The sequence below is a fragment of the Podarcis liolepis genome (assembly GCF_965112155.1).
Source record: "Podarcis liolepis genome assembly, chromosome: 5".
NCBI lineage: Eukaryota > Metazoa > Chordata > Lepidosauria > Squamata > Lacertidae > Podarcis > Podarcis liolepis.
This window is the reverse complement of record NC_139556.1, coordinates 16,296,520-16,321,303: the sequence shown is the minus strand read 5'-3', so window position 1 is coordinate 16,321,303 and position 24,784 is coordinate 16,296,520. Positions and strand designations below refer to the sequence as shown.

Genomic DNA, 24,784 nt, shown 5'->3' with positions numbered 1-24,784 from the left:
GATTTATCACTGGAGTAATTCGCTGTGATCGGAGAGAAATTAAAATGAACTCAATTAGGCTTTGGATTTGCTTTATGGGCCCCATTCAGAGTTTCTGGGGGAAGAATGACTGTGCTGGTGTTTAATAGTCTAATGAAAGTAAATAAAGGTTATTCATTGTAATAAACTCAGGGACTCGGGGATAGCAGGAGCCTAAAGCCAACCTCTCCTTCACTTCCCATTGTTGGTTTACCGCTTGGGGTGATTTAAAAAAGACTTTTGATCTTTGTGTTAAAGGCAAACCGCTTGGGGGATAAAAGGCAAGCCTGGGGGAGGCAGGTAAAGATGAAGGAGGGACAGAGCTTTCCAAAGCAGCGCTTGGGCTTGGCATCAAGCAAAGGGAAAAAACGCTCCATTCATTCTGCACAAGTCCTTAGCTTCTGCTGGCTGGGCTGAACTGAGAGAGGAGGAGTTCCTGCTGAACTGTATCAAATCTGCGTCCTCACAGGTTGTGTCCTGTCTCTGACAAGGGCACAACCACCACCACCATCAGTTGGAAGATGGCACAAGGAAGCTCTGTTTGGCCGTTAGGAAACTCAAAAGAAGAATTCTCTGTAAACTGAAGGGTCTGTTAAATCAGAGGTGAGCATTTTAGTCAGTGACTCGGCTTCCTTCTTGTCTAAAGTTTGACATTATTATTTTTTAAAACAACAACAACACACCCCTTGTTTTTGCAACCTAACAGTCCTGTATTACTATGCACAGGAACAGAATGAGAATTTACAGGTCCTCTGATAACTGTTCTACAATATTAAAACAGAAATTGGGAGCCCATTTTTTCTTTTCTCGGAGGATAAAAATAAAGTAATGCTACATTATTTTACAATAAATCATGATTTACAATAAATGTTTCAGCTATTCATTATTTATTGTGTGTGTGTGTGTGTGTGTGTGTGTGTGAGAGAGAGAGAGAGAGAGAGAGAGAGAGAGAACTTCCCAGGAAATACTTATTGAAGGGTGTTACATAAATCAATTAAATATGTTTTTTTAAAAACCCACTCAAAGGACTAGCCTTTTAGACAATATCTGTCTAAAGCTCTGTGCAAGAGATACTGTTTTTACACTCAGCTGTGACATCTCCTATTGGAGTTCCTACTTGGGGAAGGGAATTAACTGTCTGTGACCTTAATGAGAACAAAAATTACACTGATGTCTTATAGGTAATGTGCACAGAATCTGGTCAACTGAATCTTCCAAAGTAGCCTTCGTTTGTGTATCCTAGATGGAAAAATATAGACCACTGCCGTCTTTAGGACACAACGGTTGAGCACAAACAAGAGCGCATGTGTAGATATTTTGGGTGCGTCCTTACACAATCAAATAACCAAAGGGAAGGCGTGTGTGTTCACACAAATGCCTAAATGGTGTGTTTGAGTGGCTGAGATTGTCTGAAGAGCGTTGCAGGAAGCGTGCAGTTCCCAAAGTGATGTAAGCGTGGATGTGAGTTATAGGCTGCCTTCAACATTACCATCCAAGGTGCCTCAAGGTGTACAAACAATACGATCGGAAAGCAGTATGTGTGTCTGTTTCCAAAAGGAGGCAAGAAAAGAACCGATCTATGGGGGGGGGGAGCTACAGAAGACACAAGACTTCTCTAGAAAATGTGCCTGCATGCTAGTATTTCTGCATCACATTTTCATGTACCTTAAAAAGCACAAAGTGGGCACGCCAGCACCTTTCAAAAGTAATTTGGAGATGTGCTTTCTGTGTGCTTGGGTGTGTGAGCATGCAGGCAGATTTTGCACAAGTGTGTGGTGCATAGCTGTCAACCGTCCCTTATTTGGCGGGAAAGTCCCTTATCCCAGCTATGTGTCCCGCTGCTGTCCCTTATTGATGATGTCCCTTAAATTTCCCGGAAGCAGCTCCTCTCCCTCCCTCCCTGCCAGCCAGGGAGGAGGGAGGCTCCAACTGTGTTGCTTGGCTGCGTTGCTCACCCAATAAGGAGTCTAAGAACGACTGGGGGGTGGAGCTTGCATGCCTTGTGCCGATCAAATCGGCCAGGTTGCCTGGGGTCTCGCCTTTGCTCAGCAATTCTCAGCGGAGAGGTGACGGTGGTTTTCCTTGCTGCATCCCCTTTGCCGGGTTGCTGCGCTGTGGGAACCACCGCTTGAGGCTTCGTTTGGCTGCTGGCTGGGCTTTCTGCCTTTGGCTGGGAGGGGCTCAGAAGTTGAACATAGCTGTGCTCTTAAAATCCCTTATTTTGGCTGCTGATCCCTTATTTTCGAGGCTGCTGGTCCCTTATTTTCAAATCTGTAAGTTGACAGCTATGGTGTGGTGACAACTGGGGAAGCAAATGATGCGTGCATGCCATGGACTCAAATGAGTTTTTTGTCTGCCTGTCGTTCTTTCGAGACAGATGCAGATATGACCCACTTTAAAAGAGTGTGGGGACTCACAAAGAAAAGTATGCCAAGTGGGAGGGTGGGCATGTGAAAATAGATACATCCTTTACACCACAAACTCATGTTAGTTTCACGCCAATTTAACTGCCATGGTTTCCCCACAGAATTCTGGGAACTGTAGTGCGGGGAGGGCATGAGAGCCTTGTTGAAAGGCTGTCCCCCCTCATGCAGCTACAGTTCCCTGTGGGGAAGGGGTGATTAGGAAACCGATTTGAGGTCTGTAAATGCAGAGTAAGGCAAGTACAAGTACCGTATTTTTTGCTCTATAAGACTCACTTTTTCCCTCCTAAAAAGTACAGTGGTGCCTCGCAAGACGAAAAGAATCCGTTCTGTGATTCTCTTCGTCTAGCAGTTTTTTCGTCTTGCGAAGCAAGCCCATTGACGGATTAGCGGATTAGCGCTATTAGCGCTATTAGCGGCTTTTAGCGGCTTTTAGCGGCTTATCTGCTGATCGGATCAGCTGATAAGCGGCTTAGCGGCTTAGGAAAGGGGGGGAAAGGGAAAAAAAAACAGCAGGAACTCGCAAGACATTGTCATCTTGCGAAGCAAGCCCATAGGAAATTCGTTTTGCGAAGCACCTCCAAAACGGAAAACTCTTTTGTCTAGCGAGTTTTCCGTCTTGCGAGGCATTCATCTTGCGGGGCACCACTGTATGGGGAAATGTGTGTGCATCTTATGGAGCGAATGCAGGCTGGGCAGCTATCCCAGAAACCAGAACAGCAAGAGGGATTGCTGCTTTCACTGCACAGCGATCCCTCTTGCTGTTCTGGCTTCTGAGATTCAGAATATAATTTTTTTCTTGTTTTCCTCTTCCAAAAACTAGGCGCGTCTTGCGGTCTGGTGCGTCTTATAGAGCGAAAAATACGGTAAGAAGGAGTGAAACAGCTTCTCCAGCTGCATGTATCCCAAATGCTTCTCTCCCCCGCCCCTGCCCCCCCGCCCAAGCTGGGTCCACACCTGCTCAGATTTGATGTGCTCTGATGCCTGAAAGACATCAGGGTAAGAAGGACGCTCGAAGACCCGATCTAAAGCTTCCAGCTGCTGCTGCGTGAAAGTGTCGGCGCGAAGGTGCTTCCGCAAACTATCCACACTGCTCTGGGAATCGCCGTTGGGGACTGAGCCCTCGGATACTTCTGCGAGACACAGGAAGAGATAACAGGGCATTAGTGAGGGTTGTCTCTCTCTTGCCAAAAGCACCCAATGTCTCCTTCTCAATTCTCTGGGCAAGAGGGTCTGGGAACCTGGCGACATTCGCTCCAGATCCCAGGCCCGTCTCCCAAGTGTCTTTTTTTGTGCGAGCTGCACACCCCTTTTAGAGGACAACATCGAGGCTTCGGAACCAAGCCCAGTCTGCACAAACTTGTACTCTGTGCTAGAGATGGCGTTTCACTTGGTGTTGGGGGCTGTTTGCATCAGCCTGATGCAATCTGGGCTGTGGAGAATTAGGGCTTAGTTCCTTAGTCTGATTATTCCTACTCTTTAATATATATAATCACCCAATCCACATACCATGTAGCAAAAATGAAAGAAAGTAAGTAAGTAAGTGGGGGGGGGGAGGTGAGGTGAGAGTACAGAACACCTGCTCATACAGGATACAAACAATTTGTACCTCTTTACAGAAAGGGGTGGCCTTTCAGAGCAATGCTCTCCAGTGCTCTGCATAAGGGCAGCTTTTGTACAATAGTTCCAAATGCATATAATCACTTAATGAGCCACATTCTGAAAGCAACAAAAAACCATGCACTCAAGGCTGCTGGCGCGATTCCCCCACCTCAATCTACATGTCTGTAGTCCTGTTAGTTTACACATCTTTCTCTCTCTGTCTGTGACACAAACAGACACACACACACACACACACACACTTTGCATCAGATCAAATTCTCTGAGCAGTCCACACCAAGCTGGGCACTACCTCCTGAACACAAAACCTCCACCTTACTATGCTCCGGGGCAGAAATTCTCCGTTTCCTAATCCTACTTGTATGTGCACTCTGTCAGGCTAAGGTCTCGAGTTGTTGTTCATATACCACCTTCGACCTACACTAGACAAATTTGATAGGAAACAGCTTCGTATTGCGTGTATGCAGCCATATTTAGATTTTTTGGGGGTAGATTTGCATTGCCCATTGCATAATGAGATCTTAAAACAAGCCCCAACATCACTGTCACGAGGTAAACAGACCACTAAATAATTACATTTGATTCGTTATTGAGGAATTGCCCATCCATTTCCCATGTCAGGCTCTGTCTATTGCAATCCTCACCAACTTCTTCATCCGGTTATCAGGCACGGAAGGGTGCGAGTTTGTGCGTGCCTCCCTGCGCAGGGAATAATCTGGAACCCCAGACAGCATCTCCCCCCCCCCCCAATTCCAAGTTGGCTTGCGCTTGCAGAGATACAACATCAAAAGCCTAGCGATGAATCGCCGTTCAGATTTCAAGTTGTCGTTAACGACAGCTTTGTTGGACAGATATGGCGGGTCTGTGAGGGTGTTGTGGACTTTGCACTGTTCTCTTCCTCCCTGTGACAACCAGAGGGGTCTCCAACAACATCTCTTCAGCAGCCAAACTATAGAGACTATAGTTTTGTCTCTTGGCTTCCTACCTCAAGAAGCCTGCACTCCAAAGCTTGTTTCTCCACTGTGGCCTACGGTAGTGGCCACTTCCCTCCTGACTGTTATACATGTCAGTTTATATGTGATTATACAATATGATATAATCAATACTGCATTATATACAGTAACCTAATACAATATCACTTGTAAGACCATGGACAATATTACATATTGATTAGTGCAAGCTTGCAGCCTCCTGCTCCCCCACCCTCCCTGACATTCTCATTCAGTGTGGGGGTTGGGGAAGAAGCTGGAGCTAAACTACCTTTCCTCATCTCATTTCCATAGAGTGGGATTTGGAGATCACTGACCCCCCAAATGCTCAGAATCCATGGGTTCCACTCAGGCCTGTATTCAGAGGTAGACTTCACAGCAGGAGGGTCGGCGGAAGGAATAATGGGCACAAACCAGTTAAAAACAAGCCCTTCTAATCCCAGCGATTGAAATGGGAGACATGTAAGCACATGTTTAACGCTGCCATCCTTAATTTTTTTTTTTCTAGATTTGAGCCTAAGATCAGAGTTTATACATTGGAATGGCTCAGCAACACGGTCAGGAAGCTAGGGAAACATAGGACCTCAGAAAAGTTTCAAAGAAAGGTGGTTTTTTTTTTACCTTTTATGCAGCTCAGTGGGAAAGGAAACAGTATATGAAAAAGTCTGAAATGTATCTGTAGGTAGGGACAGGCATCGGACCCTGTGAGGATGTTAGGCTAGGACCCTGGTTCAGCAGGGCTGTTCTTATGTTAATGCTTTTAAAAACCTAGACTGGCACATGGTGACTACTAGGCAACTACAGGCCTAAATCACTAAGTCATTTCTGGGTAAATGTAATATACCTTTTTTTGTCTAGCTTAAGGAAAATGGCTGATTCCAGGCTGTTGCATGACTTCTGGTGACAGGTGCAGCAGTGGACAAGCGAAAGGAACCTGAAAACAAAGAGTCTCTGGGATGCAGATACACAGGGCTTTCCACACTTCATCTTCTCCTGCTGCTCCCCACCAGCGGGGGAAACTGCTCTTTAGTGCTCAACCGGAGCAAAGGGCAATTCAGGTTTCCCCTGGACTGCCAGTTGTTCCGATCTATCACTAAAGAGTGGGTTTTCCCTTGGAAAGGACTGAGGCAAGCGCAGAGGCAATCTTGCGTCCAGGATTGGGGGTGGGGGCAGCACATGTCGTGCCTGTGTGGTGTCATACGTGTGGCAGGAGGAGGCCAAGCGCTGAGCCCAGAAAGAGCCAACCATTGAACCGTGCTGCCTTTGGCCTCCTCCTCCTCCCTCCCAACATCACAGGGGCCTTGCCAGGAAACACCGAGGGGGCTGAAGCCCCCTCTGCCCCTAGGAGTTGGTGCACTTAGGCAAGCAGAAAACCGATTGGACCCGTGCTTTCAAGCCTTGCTACAAGGAGAAATGTAGACGGCCCCCACAGTGTCAGAGGCAACTGGGAGCCAGCCAGGTCCCCGTCTGGGGTGCCTCAGCGCCCAAGCTGCTCCTAACCCGAAGGAAAAGCAAGGGGAGGAATGCGGACGATGCTCTAAAAATGAATTAGGCGGCAGTCGAGGAGGAGGAGTGGGAGGGTGGCAATGACAGTTATTGGACAAGCATGAATTTCGCTCCACCTAATCTATACAACGGGGAGAAATAATCTATATAACATTTCAGGTTCAAAAGTCTGTTTGACATTCTGCCTTCTCTTCCCATACATCACACTGCTTTGCCAGAACGGAGTGTCTGAAAGCCGTGTTTGGGGGTTTTTCCCCCTCCTCGCCACACACATGCAGGCCAGAAAAAGCCACGTGAAACAGCGCACTGGAAAGTCACCAGTTTTGGTCCAAAATCTTCAAGCCCCCTCCTCTCTCTCCAGAGGACTAAATACAAACGGACAAATCAATGTATTCAAATGCGTACCTCACCACCACCCTGTGAGCCAGGAGTAGCTTACATTTATTGAACGGCCTCCACTGTGCGATCGTGGGAGACAGGAGGAGATAAAAAGGCAGGAGGGTTATGAGGGCCCGGGGAGCAGAGAGAAGGGCAAGATCAACATGGGAAGCTGCAGAGGACAGCAGGCGTGAAAGAGCAAAGGCCACATTGGGATAGGGAGGAAGCAGTGCAGGATTTAAAGGTAAAGGTAAAGGGACCCCTGACCATTAGGTCCAGTCGTGGCCGACTCTGGGGTTGCGGCGCTCATCTCACTTTACTGGCCGAGGGAGCCGGCATACAGCTTCTGGGTCATGTGGCCAGCATGACTAAGCCGCTTCTGGCAAAGCAGAGCAGCGCACGGAAACGCCGTTTACCTTCCCGCTGGAGTGGTACCTATTTATCTACTTGCACTTTGACGTGCTTTCGAACTGCTAGGTTGGCAGGAGAAAGACCAAGCAACGGGAGCTCACCCCGTCGCAGGGATTCGAACCGCCGACCTTCTGATCGGCAAGTCCTAGGCTCTGTGGTTTAACCCACAGCGCCACCCGCATCCCTAGTGCCAGATTTACGTATAAGCTAAACAAGCTATAGCTTAGGGCCCCACTCTCTTGGGGGCCCCCAAAAAATGTAAAGGAAAAAAACCACCTGGATATACATTTCCAAAATATAAGATACAAAACAAATAAAATAAAACCTACAAACAGCAACAGTGTTTTGTAGGCTCCTGTGATGTAAGTCATGGGCCCCGCCTGCTAGCCTGCTCCCTAAAATATCACTGGTTTGCTCATTTCTATATATAGGGTGCCTACATTCTGCATCTGCAAATGGCTTTGGATACCTATTAGGTCCATAAATTACCATATAGCATAAAAAGGTAAAGGGGACCCTGACCATTAGGTCCAGTCGTGGCCGACTCGGATTGCGGTGCTCATCTCGCTTTATTGGCTGAGGGAGCTGGCGAACAGCTTCCAGGTCATGTGGCCAGCAGGACTAAGCTGTTTCTGGCGAAACCAGAGCAGCGCACGGAAACGCTGTTTACCTTCCCGCTGCAGTGGTACCTATTTATCTACTTGCACTTTGACGTGTTTTCGAACTGCTAGGTCGGCAGGAGCAGGGACCGAGCAACGGGAGCTCACCCCGTCACGGGGATTCGAACCGCCAACCTTCTGATCGGCAAGTCCTAGGCTCTGTGATTTAACCCACAGCGCCACCCGCGTCCCTTACCATATAGCATATATTCAACACAAAAAAACAGCGACAATTTGTTGTTGGCAAAGGACAGCTGGACATATAAAGGGCCCCATTACCTTTAGTAGCTTAGGGCCTCATCAAACCTAAATCCGGCCCTGGGATGAAGCCAGCAACTTGAGCACAGTTGTCCAAGGGCATCAGGTAGCAATAAGCAAGGGGTGGGAACCAAGCCATCCTCTGCTTGCAGGGATTCTCTCCACCCAGGAGATATTGTCAATCCATATTCCAATTAAGGAGCAGACCTTAGTGCTGGTAGCATTAGCTAACATGTGCAATATGGTTATTTACATGTGTGCAAGCGAATCTCCATCCAATTGGCAACAAGGCTATTGCACCATAAATGAACGAACGCTTGTCTGTCTCTGGAGGCTTCAGAATAACGCCAGTGCAAAGTGGAAAATGGCCAAGAAGCCTAATTCTAGGGCCCCCCTACACTCCTAAAGAGCCAGGTCTTTCAGGTAGCACTCATCGAATCATTCACATCAACCCTAGGTCTTGGGGTCTGATTTGTGCCTGCATTTTTAAATGCTCCATCAATCTGTACCCACGATCCTCCCCCTAGGCTATGGATTTGAACGTAGCAGATTTGGATGAGAGTCATCCACCTGTTTAGCTGCAGGCCCAGCTGATTGCAAGGACTTTGCAATGAAAGGGGGTGAATTTGCCAGCCACACAGAGAGCACCCACACATGGGTGCCAATCACACATGCTCCAGGTTAGACAGTATGTGCAGTCGCAGTCACCATACATGAAGACAAATCGTTTACATGCTTTCCCCTAAACAACCCATACATGAAATTCAAAACACGAAGTAGGCATTGAACGGTGACTTGGGGCAAGGCTAACAGCAATTATAAAATGGTTTTCTTTCTGTGGACCCTGTTCTGTTTTTGTTGTGTCATTCCTTCCTGTCTACTAAATGTTCTGGGTAACTCAAATGGCACCAGAGATAGAGAAATAATGAACACACAAATACCTACCTACCTTTTGTTGTTGTTGTTGTTGTTGTTGTTGTTGTTGTTGTTGTTGTTGTTGTTGTTATATTGCTGCTAAAAGCTTTGAAACCTGAGTGCTAAAGCATCTCCATTCTGGGCAGCACAAACTGCGCTGTAATCTAATTAATGCAATCTGCTGCAGCCACCTTTGTATCTGCAATTCCACATAGTGCCTTCATGCCTGTGTATGAAATGTGCATGTGTACACTGTGACTTTGTTTGCAGGAGCTGAAACCTGAGCTTCCTCAAGCCACTGTAAGCTTCTCTTTCCCTTCATTTATTCAGGGCCCTTCAGATCTTGACAAATCTGTCACTCTAAATTTGCGAGAGATTATGGTGCTCTCCCTCGTACGGCGAGAGGTGATATATGATATCTGCTGCCCCTATTGATTGCCTGATCTGGTGGCAGAGGGCCGGCAAAATGAACTTGAAATGAACATCATGCCTCAACTCATTGTGCGTATAATACACTACTTAATCCCACATTTTTCAGCCGCTATGGAATTCAATTGATCAATCATGTCCCACTGATAGTTCTGTTCTGGGGGTTATTCCCGCTCTGCACACAAACTTAGGACATCAAATGCGACAGGCCCCCATACAAAGAGAGAAGGAGAGAGAGGCAGCCCTACACACAATTATCTGGCTGGAAGCAAGTCTCTGGGAATCCAGTGGGGTTACTGCTGAGTAGACGAGTACAGGATTGCAGCCCCAAAGATCCAACTGACACGGGTGAGGAGATGAGACAGCAAGGTAGGCATGGATGCTGTTCATATTCCACGAGAAAGGAAATTCAGGTTCTACACCAAATAAATTTTCTGCATCAGAATACTAAAATTTATATTCTGCACTGAAAATAAATGATGCTAACCGAGGGAAGCCGGTGCAACACTCTGCGTCTCCCACCCTCTGTTAATGGATAAAGTGCTTGAGGCAGATCTATGAGGCATGGATTCAAATGCTTGGCTAGCCATGGTTTGAAGGCAAGCTTCCTATCTGTGCGTCGGAGCTGGGAGCATGGGAAAGCAAAGTTGAAAATTATGAATCCTAAGGGCCCCCAAAATGGCGAACCGTCAGATTCTGAATACTAATAAGCAGCCTTCTGTGGCAGAAATCCATCCAGTTTATATCCCGCCCGACAACTGTGACAATTGAGATTCTGTAGTGTCCCAGCTGAAGGGGATCCAGCTGATCTCACAGAATAAGAGATCTCCCCAACTACTTGTTTTAAAGTTGCCAGATTTCAAACCTTACACATTTTTTCCTTCCTCCAGGGTTTAGAGCTTCTCTAAGGGCTGAACTCATGGCAGGTTTCCAGCTGGCTTGGCTCGCTGTCTGAAACAGCAGAAAAGACCCCTGACATATCAACGTCCTGGGGTCTACAACTGGCCTCAGTTCTGTTCCAGGCCTACCAGACGGTAACTGGACATATTCTGTGGCTGAGATCCTCACTATGTTGCACTCCGCGGAACGCGTGAAGGTAAAGCAGCAGCAATTCTGGCAAGTGTCAAATCAGCATGGCACTACTCAATTCTGGACTTAAAAATGGAAAGCGTAAAGCTGGTGGTCAACAAAAGAGGCTTAAAGACTCTCTCAAGGCAAATCTTTTTAAAAATGCCGTGTAAACACTGACAACTGGGAAACACTGGCCTGCAAGTGCTCGGATGGGAGAACAGCCTTTACCAAAGGTGTCGTGGGCTTTGAAGAAGCTCAAACGCAGGACAAAAGGGAGAAATGTGCTAAGAGGAAGGCACGCTTGGCAAACCCTCAGCATGATCAATAACCACCCAGAAACCTATTTCCCCACTGTGGAAGGACGTGTGGATCCAGAATTGGCCTCCACAGTCACTTATTGACTTGTGTTTATGGAAGACAATCTTACCCGGCTATGAGTGATTGCCAAAGAAGAAGAAGAAGAAGACCCATCAACATTTCTCCAATGAAAATAGTAAAGGTAAAGGGACCCCTGACCATTAGGTCCAGTCGTGAATGACTCTGGGGTTGTGGCACTCATCTTCCTTTATTGGCCGAGGGAGCCGGAGTACAGCTTCTGGGTCATGTGGCCAGCATGACTAAGCCACTTCTGGTGAACCAGAGCAGTGCACGGAAACGCCGTTTACCTTCCCACTGGAGCGGTACCTATTTATCTACTTGCACTTTGATGTGCTTTCGAACTGCTAGGTTGGCAGGAGCTGGGACTGAGCAACGGGAGCTCACCCCGTCACAGGGATTCGAACCGCCGGCCTTCTTATGGGCAAGCCCTAGGCTCTGTGGTTTAACCCTCAGCACCACCTGCGTCCCTATAATATGAAAATAGGAACGTCCTATTTCATACCCTCCAACATTTCTTCAGTGAAAATAGGGATGTCCTAGGGAAAAGCGGGACATTCTGGGATCCAAAAAGAAACCGGGATGGCTTCTGTAAATCCAGGACTGTCCCTGGAAAATAGGGACATTTGGAGGGTCTGAAACCAGCTTGGTTCTACATTTAAACACTCTCCCCTGGGACTAGCACAGTCTACAGCGCTTCAAAGAGAGAGATTTGTGAGTGGAAGTGGCCTGAGGGAGATCTTCAACCAAGACAAACAGATACCACTGCTCCAAAACACTCCTTATTTTTTGAAATTAACCGGCTAATATAAGCCCCTGCTTGTCCCAAACTTTCCCTCTCCTTCTCCCCCATTCTCTGTTGCTTCCCACCCCCACCGTCAAAGCTCTTCCCCCCCAGCTGTGCTCCTGTGTCCCAAAGCAGCCAAGGCCAGTCAGCGTCTTTCCGAGATATCCCCCTTGGGGGGGCTTTCACATCACTGCCAGTTGTTGCCGTTTCAAACTCAATTGTTCTCCTTGGTACTGAGGCAAATGGAGTCATTAATTACCTTCTATCGGCTGGGACGAGTTTAGAAAACGATCAATACACAGCGCTTGTCATTCACAGCAGCTAGCCCCAGTCTGCGCAGAAAGGCCCGGTCCCCCCCCCACAACACGCTTTGGGCCCAACAAGAGGCTGAATAACACCAGCGATTCAAATTCTAAGGACCCTTCCTCAAGCAAACTGTCCAAGGAGCAAGGGGGAAAGGGATTCTTGTCCCAATTTCCCACGTGACTGACCCCAGAAAACCTCCCACCTATTTTTGATCAACACATAAGAAGCAGCTTCACCTGGGTACCAACCCCACAGAATGTGCTGAAGGGGCGTTTACAATCGCACACAGTTCCCCTGGAGCAGGTTCATCTCTGATTGTATGGGGCACACCAGGCGTGCATACCCTCCAACATTTCTCCAATGAAAATAGGGACATCCTACTCCAGAATCACAATAATAATAATTTTATTAATTATACCCTGCCCATCTGATTGGGCTGCTGTTGGGAGTTTGTTTGACTGTGGGGGTGCACAGAACCACAGACCCACTAGCTGCACCAGTAGAAATTCCTTCCTACAGCTACAAGCTGAGATATCCCACCAAATTATTATTATTATTATTATTATTATTATTATTATTATTATTATTATTATTATCACCCCGCCCATCTGGCTGGGTTTCCCCAGCCACTCTGGGCAGCTTCCAGCATATATAAAAACATAACAAAACATTGAACATTTAAAAAGCTTCCCTATACAGTAGTACCTCGGGTTACAAACGCTTCGGGTTACAGACTCTGCTAACCTGGAAGTAGTACCTCGAGTTAAGAACTTTACCTCAGGATGAGAACATAAATTGAATGGCAGCCCCATTAGCTAAAGTGGTACCTCAGGTTAAGAACAGTTTCAGGTTAAGAACGGACCTCTGGAACAAATTAAGTTCTTAACCAGAGGTACCACTGTACAGGGCTGCCTTTAGATGTCTTCTAAAGATTGTATAGTCACTTATCTCCTTGGCTTGGGGGGTTGTATAACTTCATATCCTCCAACATTTCTCTGATGAAAATAGGGACAGCCTAAGGAAAAGCGTGACAATCCAGGATAAAATCAGAAACCAGGATGGCTTCTGACTGTCCCTGGAAAATAGGGACACTTGGAGGGTCTCTGAAAGGTGGGTCTCCCATTTGTTTTAAACTGGTGGGGGTAATCTGATTGCTGACTCAGTCAACAGGGAGGAAGGGGGGGGGGAAAGGATTTTTCTTCCTACTCTACAGTTGTGGCTTCTTAATGAATTTTTGCCTTCTGCGAAATGCAAGCAAAAATGTTCATCCTTTTTTTTTTTTTTTTTTGAGGATCAAATGATCTCAGAAAACCCAGGGGAGAATACGAAACCCCCTTTAGAAACGACAAGGTTGGTGCTGATGAGGACGATCCTTTGTTGGAATTATCCAACTTTTCACGAGCTTTTAAAAATTATTTTTGAAGGCACGATTCACAATGTAGACTAGAAATACGTACAGTTACGCGCCCAGGATCGAGGGTATCATTCGCTGAGGATATAAATGTCAAATATTCCCCAAATTGGAACGCATGCCCTGCATCCACTGATAAGGATTTGATCAGCAGCTGGCAGTGCAAACCTCTGCATGTCTACTCAAAAGTAAGCCCCATGGTCTTCAATGAGGCTTTTATTCCCTAGTAAGTTTTTTTAGGCTTTCTTTGGGGGGACTGGCGCATTTTCCACGGTCCGTGAATAAATAAATGCGTACTTAATGAAGCACATGAAATAATGCAAATATGAGCTTGACAAAAGGAGAGCGGCACCATGTAATGAAGTGTATAAGCATCTCAATGAAGATCGTTTGTAAATAATACGCAGACTGCCTATATGTTAAAGACTGTGGAATGAATCTGCAAACTCAGTGCAAGGAATATTTTTTAAAAGCGCCTGAGGTATGGCTGGCTGGCACAAGGCAGTAAGTTGCTCAGGGGAGCCGGGCCAGAGAAGGAAGTTACAGAATACCAAATGGGAGCCTACTGGCTTCCAAGACTGCCTCATCCTGATCTTGGCTGACCTGAAACACTTCTACTTTTGGGCCTGCCATAGCACCACAGAAATCTGACCGCCAGTTCTCTCTGGAGAGAGAAAGGTGATGACACCTCACTGCAGTTTAAGGAGAGATAAATTTGAATTGAGTTCAACTTTTATTTCTTTAATCGGATTGCAGCTTTTTGAACTCAGAATGCCAAGTTTCGACTGAAAATCCATTGAGGCAGGTGAATTCCAATTTCGACGGAGACGTTTATGAATTTTCAGCTCAAGCCTCACCACAGCAGGGCCCGATTCTGCCGTTGCCCTACAGCTGTGAAATGATCTTCCTGACACCACCCTGGAAGAGTTCAGTCAGCAATGTAAAATCTTCTTTAAAAGGGTTTAGGGACTAAGTTGAAGTGTTCTTACTGAAATGGATGTTTTGTTTTGTTTTTAACTTGCTAGACGATGGCTGTTTTGCTCTGTTTATGAATTTTGTAGGCCCCTTCTTACGATTCTAAGAGTCTCTGAAACTTGGCGTCATCAGCACCACACTTGAAACAACCAAGCTATCCAGACTGAAACTAATGAAGCAAACGGACGAATGAATAATAAATTCAAAACTACGTTTAGCTTGTAACATATTGGGTCATGCGAAGGACAGATAACTCTGGCTTGGTGTGTATGGGGAGGTGGGGGGGGTATATTCAGTAAAGTATGATACTGAGCAGAATACTAAGCTGACAAGCCCCTCCACCCCAAAAGTGACCCAACTTATTTCAAGGTTGCTTCTCTGCACGCTTGCATACATTTTGTCCCGAAGTCGTAGAACAGGCCTTGGTGCCTTTCATAAATTCGGGGCACAATTCCACCTGAAAGTTCTCCCACATCAGCCTTTTTCGTGTAATACAGTCAAACCTTGGTTGTCAAACACAATCCATTCCGGAAGCCCGTTTGGCTACCGAAATGTTCGACAACCGAGGCGCGGCTTCCGAATGGTTGCAGGAGCCTGCGGCTTCCGAAGGATGTTCGGCTTCCGAAAAACGTTCGAAAACTGGAGCATTTACGCCGGGTTTTCAGCGTTCAGGAGCCGGAACGTTCCAAAAAGGAGGTGTTCGGGAGCTGAGGTTTGACTGTAATGATCAAAGTTTTTTAAAAAACCAGAAGCATATTTACTTGGTATTATAGGTCAGGGCATTAATAGGCAAGATGTTAAATTGTTTTTATATGCAACAACTGCGGCAAGAGTATTGTTAGCCCAGAAATGGAAACAAGAAGAAATTCCGACAAAGGAAGAATGGCAGACGAAATTAATGGACTATGCAGAATTGGACAAAATGACAGGAAGGATTCGAAACCTGCGGGACCAGAGATTTACAGAAGATCGGAAGAAGTATATGAATTATTTGAAGAGCAACTGTAATCAACAAATTACGCTAGTAGGACTACAAGAAGTTTCGTAAGGAGAAATATACGAAGTGTTACAAAGTAGAGATATTGGTTATGAGTTTGAAATGTAATAGGGAAGATAAGAAATGCATACTGAGAGATTAGATTGGAAAATTTTCAGATAGGATTGATGGAAGTCAAAATTTGAATAAGATGTAAAAGTATGTTTAATTACTGTTGAAAATGATACGTTAAAAACACACACACACACACACACACACACACACACACACACACACACATATATGATAATAGTTTTATTATTTGTACCCAGCCACTCTGAGCAGCTTCCAACCTCTATAAAAACATAATTAAAACATTAAGAGCTGGTGTGCTTCCTTTCATGCCCATAAGATAAAGGGTAAAGGGACCCCTGACCATTAGGTCCAGTCGTGACCGACTCTAGGGTTGCGGCACTCATCTCGCTTTATAGGCCAAGGGAGCCGGCGTACAGCTTCCAGGTCATGTGGCCAGCATGACTAAGCCACTTCTGGTGAACCAGAGCAGCGCACGGATACGCCGTTTACCTTCCCGCCAGAGCAGTACCTATTTATCTACTTGCACTTTGAGGTGCTTTCGAACTGCTAGGTTGGCAGGAGCAGGGACCGAACAACGGGAGCTCACTCCGTCGTGGGGATTTGAACCACTGACCTTCTAGATCGGCAGGCAAGTCCTAGGCTCTGTGGTTTAACTCACAGCGCCACCCGTGTCCAATGGCCAAATCTTGAAAACTGTTGGGTCTAGGATTCTTCATGACCACATTAGCCTCCCAGCCCCCATGGAGGCTATAAGCTACAATGGGTCACATTTGTAAAGAACCAGTCGTTTAACCCACAGCGCCACCCGCGTCTCTGCCCATAAGATACACAGTGGTATATTGCCGGCCCACGAACGAGGTGAGAGTAATGCTCCTCTGTCCCGCGCCCCACAAAGCTTTCTTCCCCAGTAGTAGCAGCAGCAGCAGGAGAATCAGCAAAGCTGTTTGTCTTTGCCACCTGCAGTAAAATAGGCTCACCCCCTAGGCGTCCATCAAGGTGGAGCTCTGTTGAAAGGAACAGGCATCCCCTGGGGTCAATCACCCCGCAGGCTTTAGGGTGGAATCCTGTCTGGTTTCCCGGCCCCATTTGTGGCGGTAGGGCTAGCCTCCTGCAGCATCCATCCTCTACCAAAACAGAAGATTTCGTTAGCTTAAAGGACACAAGCGTGGCAAAAGAAAAAGAGGAGAAAAAAGGAGAAGGGTGGGTGGGGAAAGGGAGAAAGAAAAAAAAAGAGATTACCTTGCATGCAGTTCCTAACTATGCTTGTTTAGAGAAACTGCTTGCATTTATGAAGGCTTTGGTGCGGAAAGCTGGGTTGCAAATGACTGCATCGGAACGACAGTAAAAGCCATTAATTTCCTGTTATGTTATCCGGTGTTGGGGGCTTTATTAATTTAATTTTACACTGTCGAACAACAGCGAGCGCTGACACCACCACACTCAAAGGGCTCTCTCTCCCCCCCCCCTTCATAGCTGCGCTGGCCTGACATGCAACGCTATTATGGGAACCAATGAAGTCTAAGGGGGCTGGCAAAACGCAGCCGTCCCTCCTCCCATGAAACTCACCAGTTGTTTACACACACACACACACACACACACACACACACACACACATGGCCAGAAGCAGCCATAATGCACTCAGACAGCCTCACTATTGTCACACCCTCACTGCCTCCTTACTGGCTTGGCCTCCTCTTCTCCCAAATTTGCTCTGCTCTGCACAACACCTACCTGCTTTCAAAAAGCTCTCTTCTCTCCCATCTAACCTACCACTCCAAATAATAATAATAATAATAATAATAATAATAATAATAATAATAATAATAATAATATATTTATACCCCGCCCATCTGGCTGAGTTTCCCCAGCCACTCTGGGCAGCTTCCAATCAAATGTTAAAAACAATACAGCATTAAATATTATAAACTTCCCTAAACAGGGCTGCCTTCAAATATCTTTTAAAGAGAAGATAGCTGCTTATTTCCTTCACATCTGGTGGGAGGGTGTTCCACAGGGTAGGCACCACTACCGAGAAGGCCCTCTGTCTGTAGCCTCACTTCTCGCAATGAGGGAACCGCCAGAAGGCTCTCGGCGCTGGATCTCTGTGTCCGGGCTGAACGATGGGGGTGGAGACGCTCCTTCAGGTATACAGGTATATAAATCTGCCGCCCCCTTGCCACATCCTTCAATTTACTGCACAACTTCATCTCTTCTGGACTACCCATTCATTTCAAAATGCTTTTTTCTGAATCATCCGCATCCCAGCAGCAAGAAGCTGATGGCACCTGCCTCCTTCTTGATGTGACACATGCCTTCCTTACAGAGCCCTCGCCTGTGATATGTATGTAAAAGAATTTGAACACCTATGGGGAATGCTAAAAAGGTGCTCTTTGTTTTTGGCACTATCAATGTTACGTGGTGCTTTGCAGAAAGGCCGGTTCATTTGTGCACTGGTGTTTAGGAGATGTCTTCTTAGTGTAAATATTGCTTAAGGACGATGAGGCAGGAAGGCAAACCCGGCGTAGGACAAAATGCAGTCGTATCATTTGCTGTTATGATGCAACCTAGGATTTTCCTTGGAAAGTTTCCATGATTGGCCCACATGTGCAAAAGTATGAAGTCAGACATTCAAGTTTCCCTGGGTATCCCATGAACTGGAATTTCACTAGCTCAGATAACAACAATACTTTGCATACGATGTGTAAAGGTAAAGGTAAAGGGACCCCTAACCATTAGGTCCAGTCGTGGCCGACTCTGGGGTTGCGGTGCTCATCTTGCTTTATTGGCCGAGGGAGCCGGCGTACAGCTTCTGGGTCATGTGGCCAGCACGACTAAGCCGCTTCTGGCGAACCAGAGCAACACACGGAAACACCGTTTACCATCCCGCCAAAGCAGTACCTATTTATCTACTTGCACTTTGATGTGCTTTCGAACTGCTAGGTTGGCAGGAGCAGGGACCAAGCAATGGGAGCTTACCCCGTCGCAGGGATTCGAACCGCTGACCTTCTGATCGGCAAGTCCTAGGCTCTGTGGTTTAACCCACAGTGCCACCAGTGTCCCTACGATGTGTAACCTGTTCCAAAGAGGGCAAATCTGTGCATTCACATGAATTAGGGAGCAATCCTCTTTCTGGAAAACATTTTGGCAGAACAGAGAAAGCACTCTGCTTGTTCATTGGGAGTTTGGGCATGAAATGAAATGGTTGCATTCTGTCCTGCACTGTGTTGCCTTCTTCCTGACCTCTGGATCTCCCCTCTCTGCCCCTGGAACTTGGACTGCATTTTATATTGGGGACTTCTCTTATAGAATACAACATACACAAGTTCATATCCCTGTTCTTCCCATTATAGAATCAAAACTGCTACCAGCCCCAAGCTCCATGTTTTGCACATCAATATTGCAGGTAAGAAAGCCTCTTTGCATATAGCGTACACTCAAATCCATTGATAGTGGTTTCCCCCACTGTTGCAACCCATTGATCTCTCTCTCTCATCCTCTGTCATCGACTCCCTTCTCCTTATGTTAATTTCCATCACATTGGGAGGCATCTTTTTGAGATGATCAGGGCTTCAGCATATACATGGTCAGTGGCAATCTCACCCCCTCAACACACACAACACCTGGGACTCAGCTACATTAGTTTTTTTTTTTAAGTGTTTTGAATGCATTATAGACATGCAACACCAGATGGCACTGGAAAGCAAAAAAAAATTCTTTTGTGATTTTGCATAGTGGGTTTTTTTTTAAATAATGATTTAATTTCTTTCTTATTTATAGCGTTTCCCCCCCCCCCCGCCGTGTGTAGATCTACCCCTGGACTATTCATCCCTCCTCCCCCAGAAGAGAATCCTGCACACCTGAACTTAGACAGAACAAGAGTGTTGTGGAAGGCAAGTATTCTCTGGGCTTATACTTTCCCAAACCCATTGATGTGGGGCCTGCATCAATACACACACGTTTCTCTGTTTCTCTCTCTCTCTCTCACTCTTTCACACATGTACACACACATGCATGTGTGTTATCTGGTTCTCCTACGACCAGTACATATTTCATCTTCACATTTCATTCCGTCATTAAACAGATATATTTTAAAATGTGTTGAATACACTTTGTTGGGAGTTTGTTTGAGTGTGGGGGTGCACAGAACCACAGACCCACTAGCCGCACCAGTAGAAATTCCTTCCTACAGCTGCAAGCTGAGATATCCCACCAAATTATTATTATTATTATTATTATTATTATTATTATTATTACCCCGCCCATCTGGCTGGGTTTCCCCAGCCACTCTGGGCGGCTCCCAACAGAATATTAAAAACATGATAAAACATCAAACATTAAAAACTTCCCTAAACAGGGCTGCCTTCAGATGTCTTCTAAACATTAGATAGCTGTTTATTTCTTTGACATCAAATCCCACATCCTCAATCTTCGCCAAAGGCCCGAAACACATCAGGGCCAATTTTACATAACCACTTTTGGGGTTTATTTTCCATAAAAGAAGAGTCGTCTTTTGTCTGCTTCGGACAGAACATGGCTGTATTTTTGATCAGTTGCATGCGTAGGTCCCTTGACCATTCATCACAAGAGAAGCTTCTAGCAGTCACGCAATGAGTTTTCACACATTCAGCCTAGGCAAGTAAAATGTTTGCCCAACTGGAACAAGTGCAGTCGAAATGGATTTGTGCCCCCCCAAAGCATCCTCAAAGTCCACACGCACCCATTGGGATGTTGTGCATTCTGCCCTGCGAAAGCTCGTGTGCATTGGCTACCTTAATGTGGCAAATGATAAAATTTTATTTCGGTAATTTACATCGCACAGCTGGTGTTTTGAAGTGTTTGATCAGCGGCGAACGGCTGTATTTAATATTTGGCAACCGACGCGCAATGGCAGATCAGAGCGGTTTTGACATTTCAACCTTTAGGCAGCGGTTTCAGACGTTTGCTAACGAACCTCTTCGGGCCTGCCAGAGGGTTTGCAGGCATGTTCGAGGCGGGTGCACAGCCAGTTTGCACAAGCCAATGTTAGGCTTCATCATGGCCCATTATTCCCTACGTGCATGTCCTAAAAATCCATCACTCCTCAGAAGCTGCTCGTTGCAGACGGAGATCTTAAGTGGTAGGCAAGCTGCCTTTCAACTCTTCTAACCAAGAAGCCCTGACAAATCTCCAAAGGACTCACGGGTAAATTATGCACGATAGTTATTTGATGGTTCATTTGCAATACTATTTGACGTTAGGTAGTGTCGCGCAGAACCAAAGCTGACATGCCTGCTGTGGAAAAACCTCCTAGGCTAAGATCTCTACGCTAGGCTTGCCTAGTGATGTGTCTCTGGCCCCCGTGATACCCTAGGAGTGTTTTAAAACAGCTGATGTCAATTGATAGGTAACATTCAGTGGCAATTAGTATTTTACAGCTGGCATCTTGGGAGATTTCACATTTGGAGCTTTCCGAAACAAACAAAAGCCTAATTTAACCCTTAATCAACTTTTTAATAATAATAATAATAATAATAATAATAATAATAATAATTTATTATATATACACCCCACCCATCTGGCTGGGTTTCCCCAGCCACTCTGGGCGGCTTCCAACAAAACACTAAAATACAATAACCTATTAAACATTAAACGCTTCCCTAAACAGGGCTGCCTTTAGATGTCTTCTAAAAGTGTGGTAGTTATTTTTCTCTTTGACATCTGGTGGGAGGGCGTTCCACAGGGTGGGTGCCACTACTGAGAAGGCCCTCTGCCTGGTTCCCCATAACTTGGCTTCTCGCAGCGAGGGAACCGCCAGAAGGCCCTCGGCGCTGGACCTCAGCGTTCGGGCAGAAGGATGGGGGTGGAGACGCTCCTTCAGGTATACAGGACTGAGGCCGTTTAGGGCTTTAAAGGTCAGCACCAACACTTTGAATTGTGCTCAGAAACGTACTGGGAGCCAGCGTAGGTCTTTCAATACGGGTGTTATATGGTCTCGGCAGCTGCTCCCAGTCACCAGTCTAGCTACCACATTCTGGATTAGTTGTAGTTTCTGGGTCACCTTCAAAGGTATCCCCACATAGAGCGCATTGCAGTAGTCGGAGAGAGAGATAACCAAATAGTTTATTGAGCTGATCCTCTGGGCATCATTGTTCAGATGGGATAAAGGTAAAGGGACCCCTGACCATTAGGTCCAGTCGTGGCCAACTCTGGGGTTTCGGCGCTCATCTCGCTTTATTGGCTGAGGGAGCCGGCGTACAGCTTCCAGGTCATGTGGCCAGCATGACTTAGCCGCTTCTGGCGAACCAGAGCAGTGCACGGAAACGCCGTTTACCCTCCCGCCACAGCGGTACCTATTGATCTACTTGCACTTTGAGGTGCTTTCAAACTGCTAGGTTGGCAGGAGCAGGGACCGAGCAACAGGAGCTCACCCCGTTGTGGGGATTCGAACCGCCAACCTTCTGATTGGCAGGCAGGCCCTAGGCTCTGTGGTTTAACCCACAGCTCCACCCGCATAAATGATGCAAATCTGTATCCATTGTCCTGATTCCCCAGTCGCAATGCTCCTACGCTTGCCCATCAGGGCCATGGGAAGCGCAGGGAGTTTAAACAAGAGCAGGAGTTCAAACAGCCCATGAGAGGAAGTAACTGGACAGGAAGTAATAAGATGCTTCCGGCTTCTTACGCTGCATACAAATTATAACTTCAAAGCACATTCCCCCCCCCCTCAAAGAATTCTGGGCTCAGTTGTTTGTTAACGGTTGCTGGGAATCATAGCTGTCTTTCTAGTTCTGATGAGGGTAACATAAACTTACATAATAAAGGATTTATTATACCAGTGGTTTTCAACCAGTGTGCCATGGCTGATGGTTGGGGTGCTGTGGGCAACACTGGCCTCTGTCCCTGTTTCCTTCCCTCCATCCTCTGATGCCCTCTTGTGTCTCTGCCTCCCAAAGGCTTGTGTGGCTGTGTTGCAGCAACCCTGGCTACAAGCTCCGCAGGTGAATGGCGCCTCTGGAGCTGGCCAGGGGGTGCTGGTTGACAGCAGCTGAGGCAGCCTCGGAGCAAGCAAGCAAGCTTTTAGGAATGGACAGACAAGTCCTAGCCCTCTGTGGGGCAGTGGGGGTCAGCTCAGAGACCAGGGGCAGCAGCAGTGGCTGCCCAGAGGACTTCCAAGGAGAGGGGAGAGGAGAAGAGACCAGGGGCAGCAGCAGCGGCTGCCCGGAGGACTCCCAAGGAGAGAGGAGAGGAGAAGAGGCTGAGGGAACACTCCCCAAGGGAGGTGTTTGAAAAAGGGTGAGAAGATGTCAGCTCTGCAGGCCAGGAGTGACATAACTGGGCTCCTGAGCCCCACAGGGTTGCCACAGAAAGAAAGTAGTTGGCCAAGGGAGCCATGGACTCAAAAAGTTTGAAAACCTCTATATTATAAATTTGTTGCCAGCAGCTAGAATGACTCTTAAGCATTTCTTGAAAGTTTTACGCAGGGCTAATATTAAAACTCAGCATACTAAGGTTTGGGATATCGCCCTTCTGGGAAAATGAGCATACAAATTGAGAATCACCAGAGGTCTACATAAAACGGATAATTCTGTACCAGTTTTGGTTTGACTTTATCTCCTTGGTAGGTAAGGAGGAATACGGAGAAGAACCTCCACCTGCTTTTGAAGAAAATACTTTAACACAGAATGTAAGCTTAAGCTTAATATTGTGATAAGTTTCCCTTGACATGGTAGGGTGTCTGATTTGTTTAGCATTTATGATTATTGAATTCAGCATGTGTGCCTCTTTTACAGTTCTAAGTACTATTTTCCAAGATATCATACGCCTTTGGTTTGTTTAATTTGCTTTATTCAAATATTTTTTGTTATCGTACGTTTTGCAGTTTGTTTTTAATACAGTGACTGCTTGCTTGTTAATATACTGTAACTATATTTTTTATATATATTTGTAACTCTGTGATGGGCAAACTGCAGCGCCTAAAACGTTATTCACAGCAGCTGCATCAAGAGTTCACTAAACGAAACACAAATTTTTTGCTACTTTATAACTTCCGTTTAGAGTTCAGCCTAAAGGAAACAAAAAGCTGTGTGTATGTGTGTGTGTGTGTGTGTGTGTGTGTGCACATGCTTCAAGGGTTGTGTGGAAGGAGTAAGGGAATTAAAAGCTCACAAGCGGCACTTCTTTATCATAAGTTAGTTCCCCCTAAAGCTCAAACTAACTGGGCATCACGTAAGAACCTCTGTGAATTTTGAGGTTGAATATTCCCCAGATATGCTCTGAACACTTAAATATTTGCTGAACAGTAATTGAATATTTGATATCTATATCTGACACCCAGCAATCTCCTATTTCATTATTTGACAGTATTTGAGGGCTGGCACAGAATGGTGTTTCATGTCTGACAGCATTTAAAAATTGGGACACGGTAGTATATTTGACAGCTCACAGCTTCAGAGATTGTCCTGCCAAAAATCAAAACGATCAAGGGATGACAAGAAGATTAAAGCACTCCCCTTTTCCGTTTTGGAGGTGTACTTCTGCGCTCACCACCCAAACCCGAGTTTGGAATTTGAAATTCCGCGTTCCAAAACCGAAGGCCAAAAGCATCGCCTGTGCATTTGTGAATGTTCACCCCAGCACCACTTCCTCATCTTTTATAGTCACTGTGAGCAAGTTGCTTTTCCTCTGCATCACCACACAGCCCCCCATTTCTCTCCAGCTCAATGTTGGGCGATGTCACCTTGTCACCTCTGTGAGTTGGAGGAGAATCAAACCCTATAGAAAGGTGGTAGAGGAGCTTTGATGCCTGCCCTGCCGCAGAGCTGATTTGCTCTTCAGTCACCAAGTTAGATTAAAATGCCACCTTGGTTTTTGTGTGTGGTGGGCTGGAGCAGAGCACCAGTTCTCAGGGTATATATAGACGGGGAGATTATCGCTGGACCTGAGACAACCGCTGAGCAGCTCCTGGAAAAGGAAGCCCCCTGCTGCTGCCTTTTGTAAAGGTTGGGATTTCTGAGCCTGCCGTTGTGGAGAGCTGTCAAGGTCAGCAGGTTTGGGTTCACTGAACGGTCAGGATGGTTTGAATTACTGGTGCTGTCTGCTGATTCCGCCACTGATTGCTCCCTGCTCTGGAGCACCGGCGGTGACAAGATGCCGTCCGTGTCGTGCGCCGAGACGGCAGCATGACCCTTGGGGACAGGCTTTC

At 46.4% G+C, this 24,784-nt stretch overlaps 1 protein-coding gene across 14 annotated transcripts in view; it reads right to left on the bottom strand.

Annotated features, from left to right (window-relative positions):
• PAX2 (paired box 2) overlaps positions 1 to 24,784 on the bottom strand; it is a 155,424-nt gene that overhangs the window by 35,409 nt on the left and 95,231 nt on the right. For all 14 annotated transcript variants that reach the window (XM_083502735.1, XM_083502729.1, XM_083502727.1 and 11 more), the window contains one exon: positions 3,399 to 3,574. In XM_083502735.1, the coding sequence (XP_083358861.1) occupies positions 3,399 to 3,574 (176 nt within the window). The remainder of the gene's footprint in view (positions 1 to 3,398; positions 3,575 to 24,784) is intronic.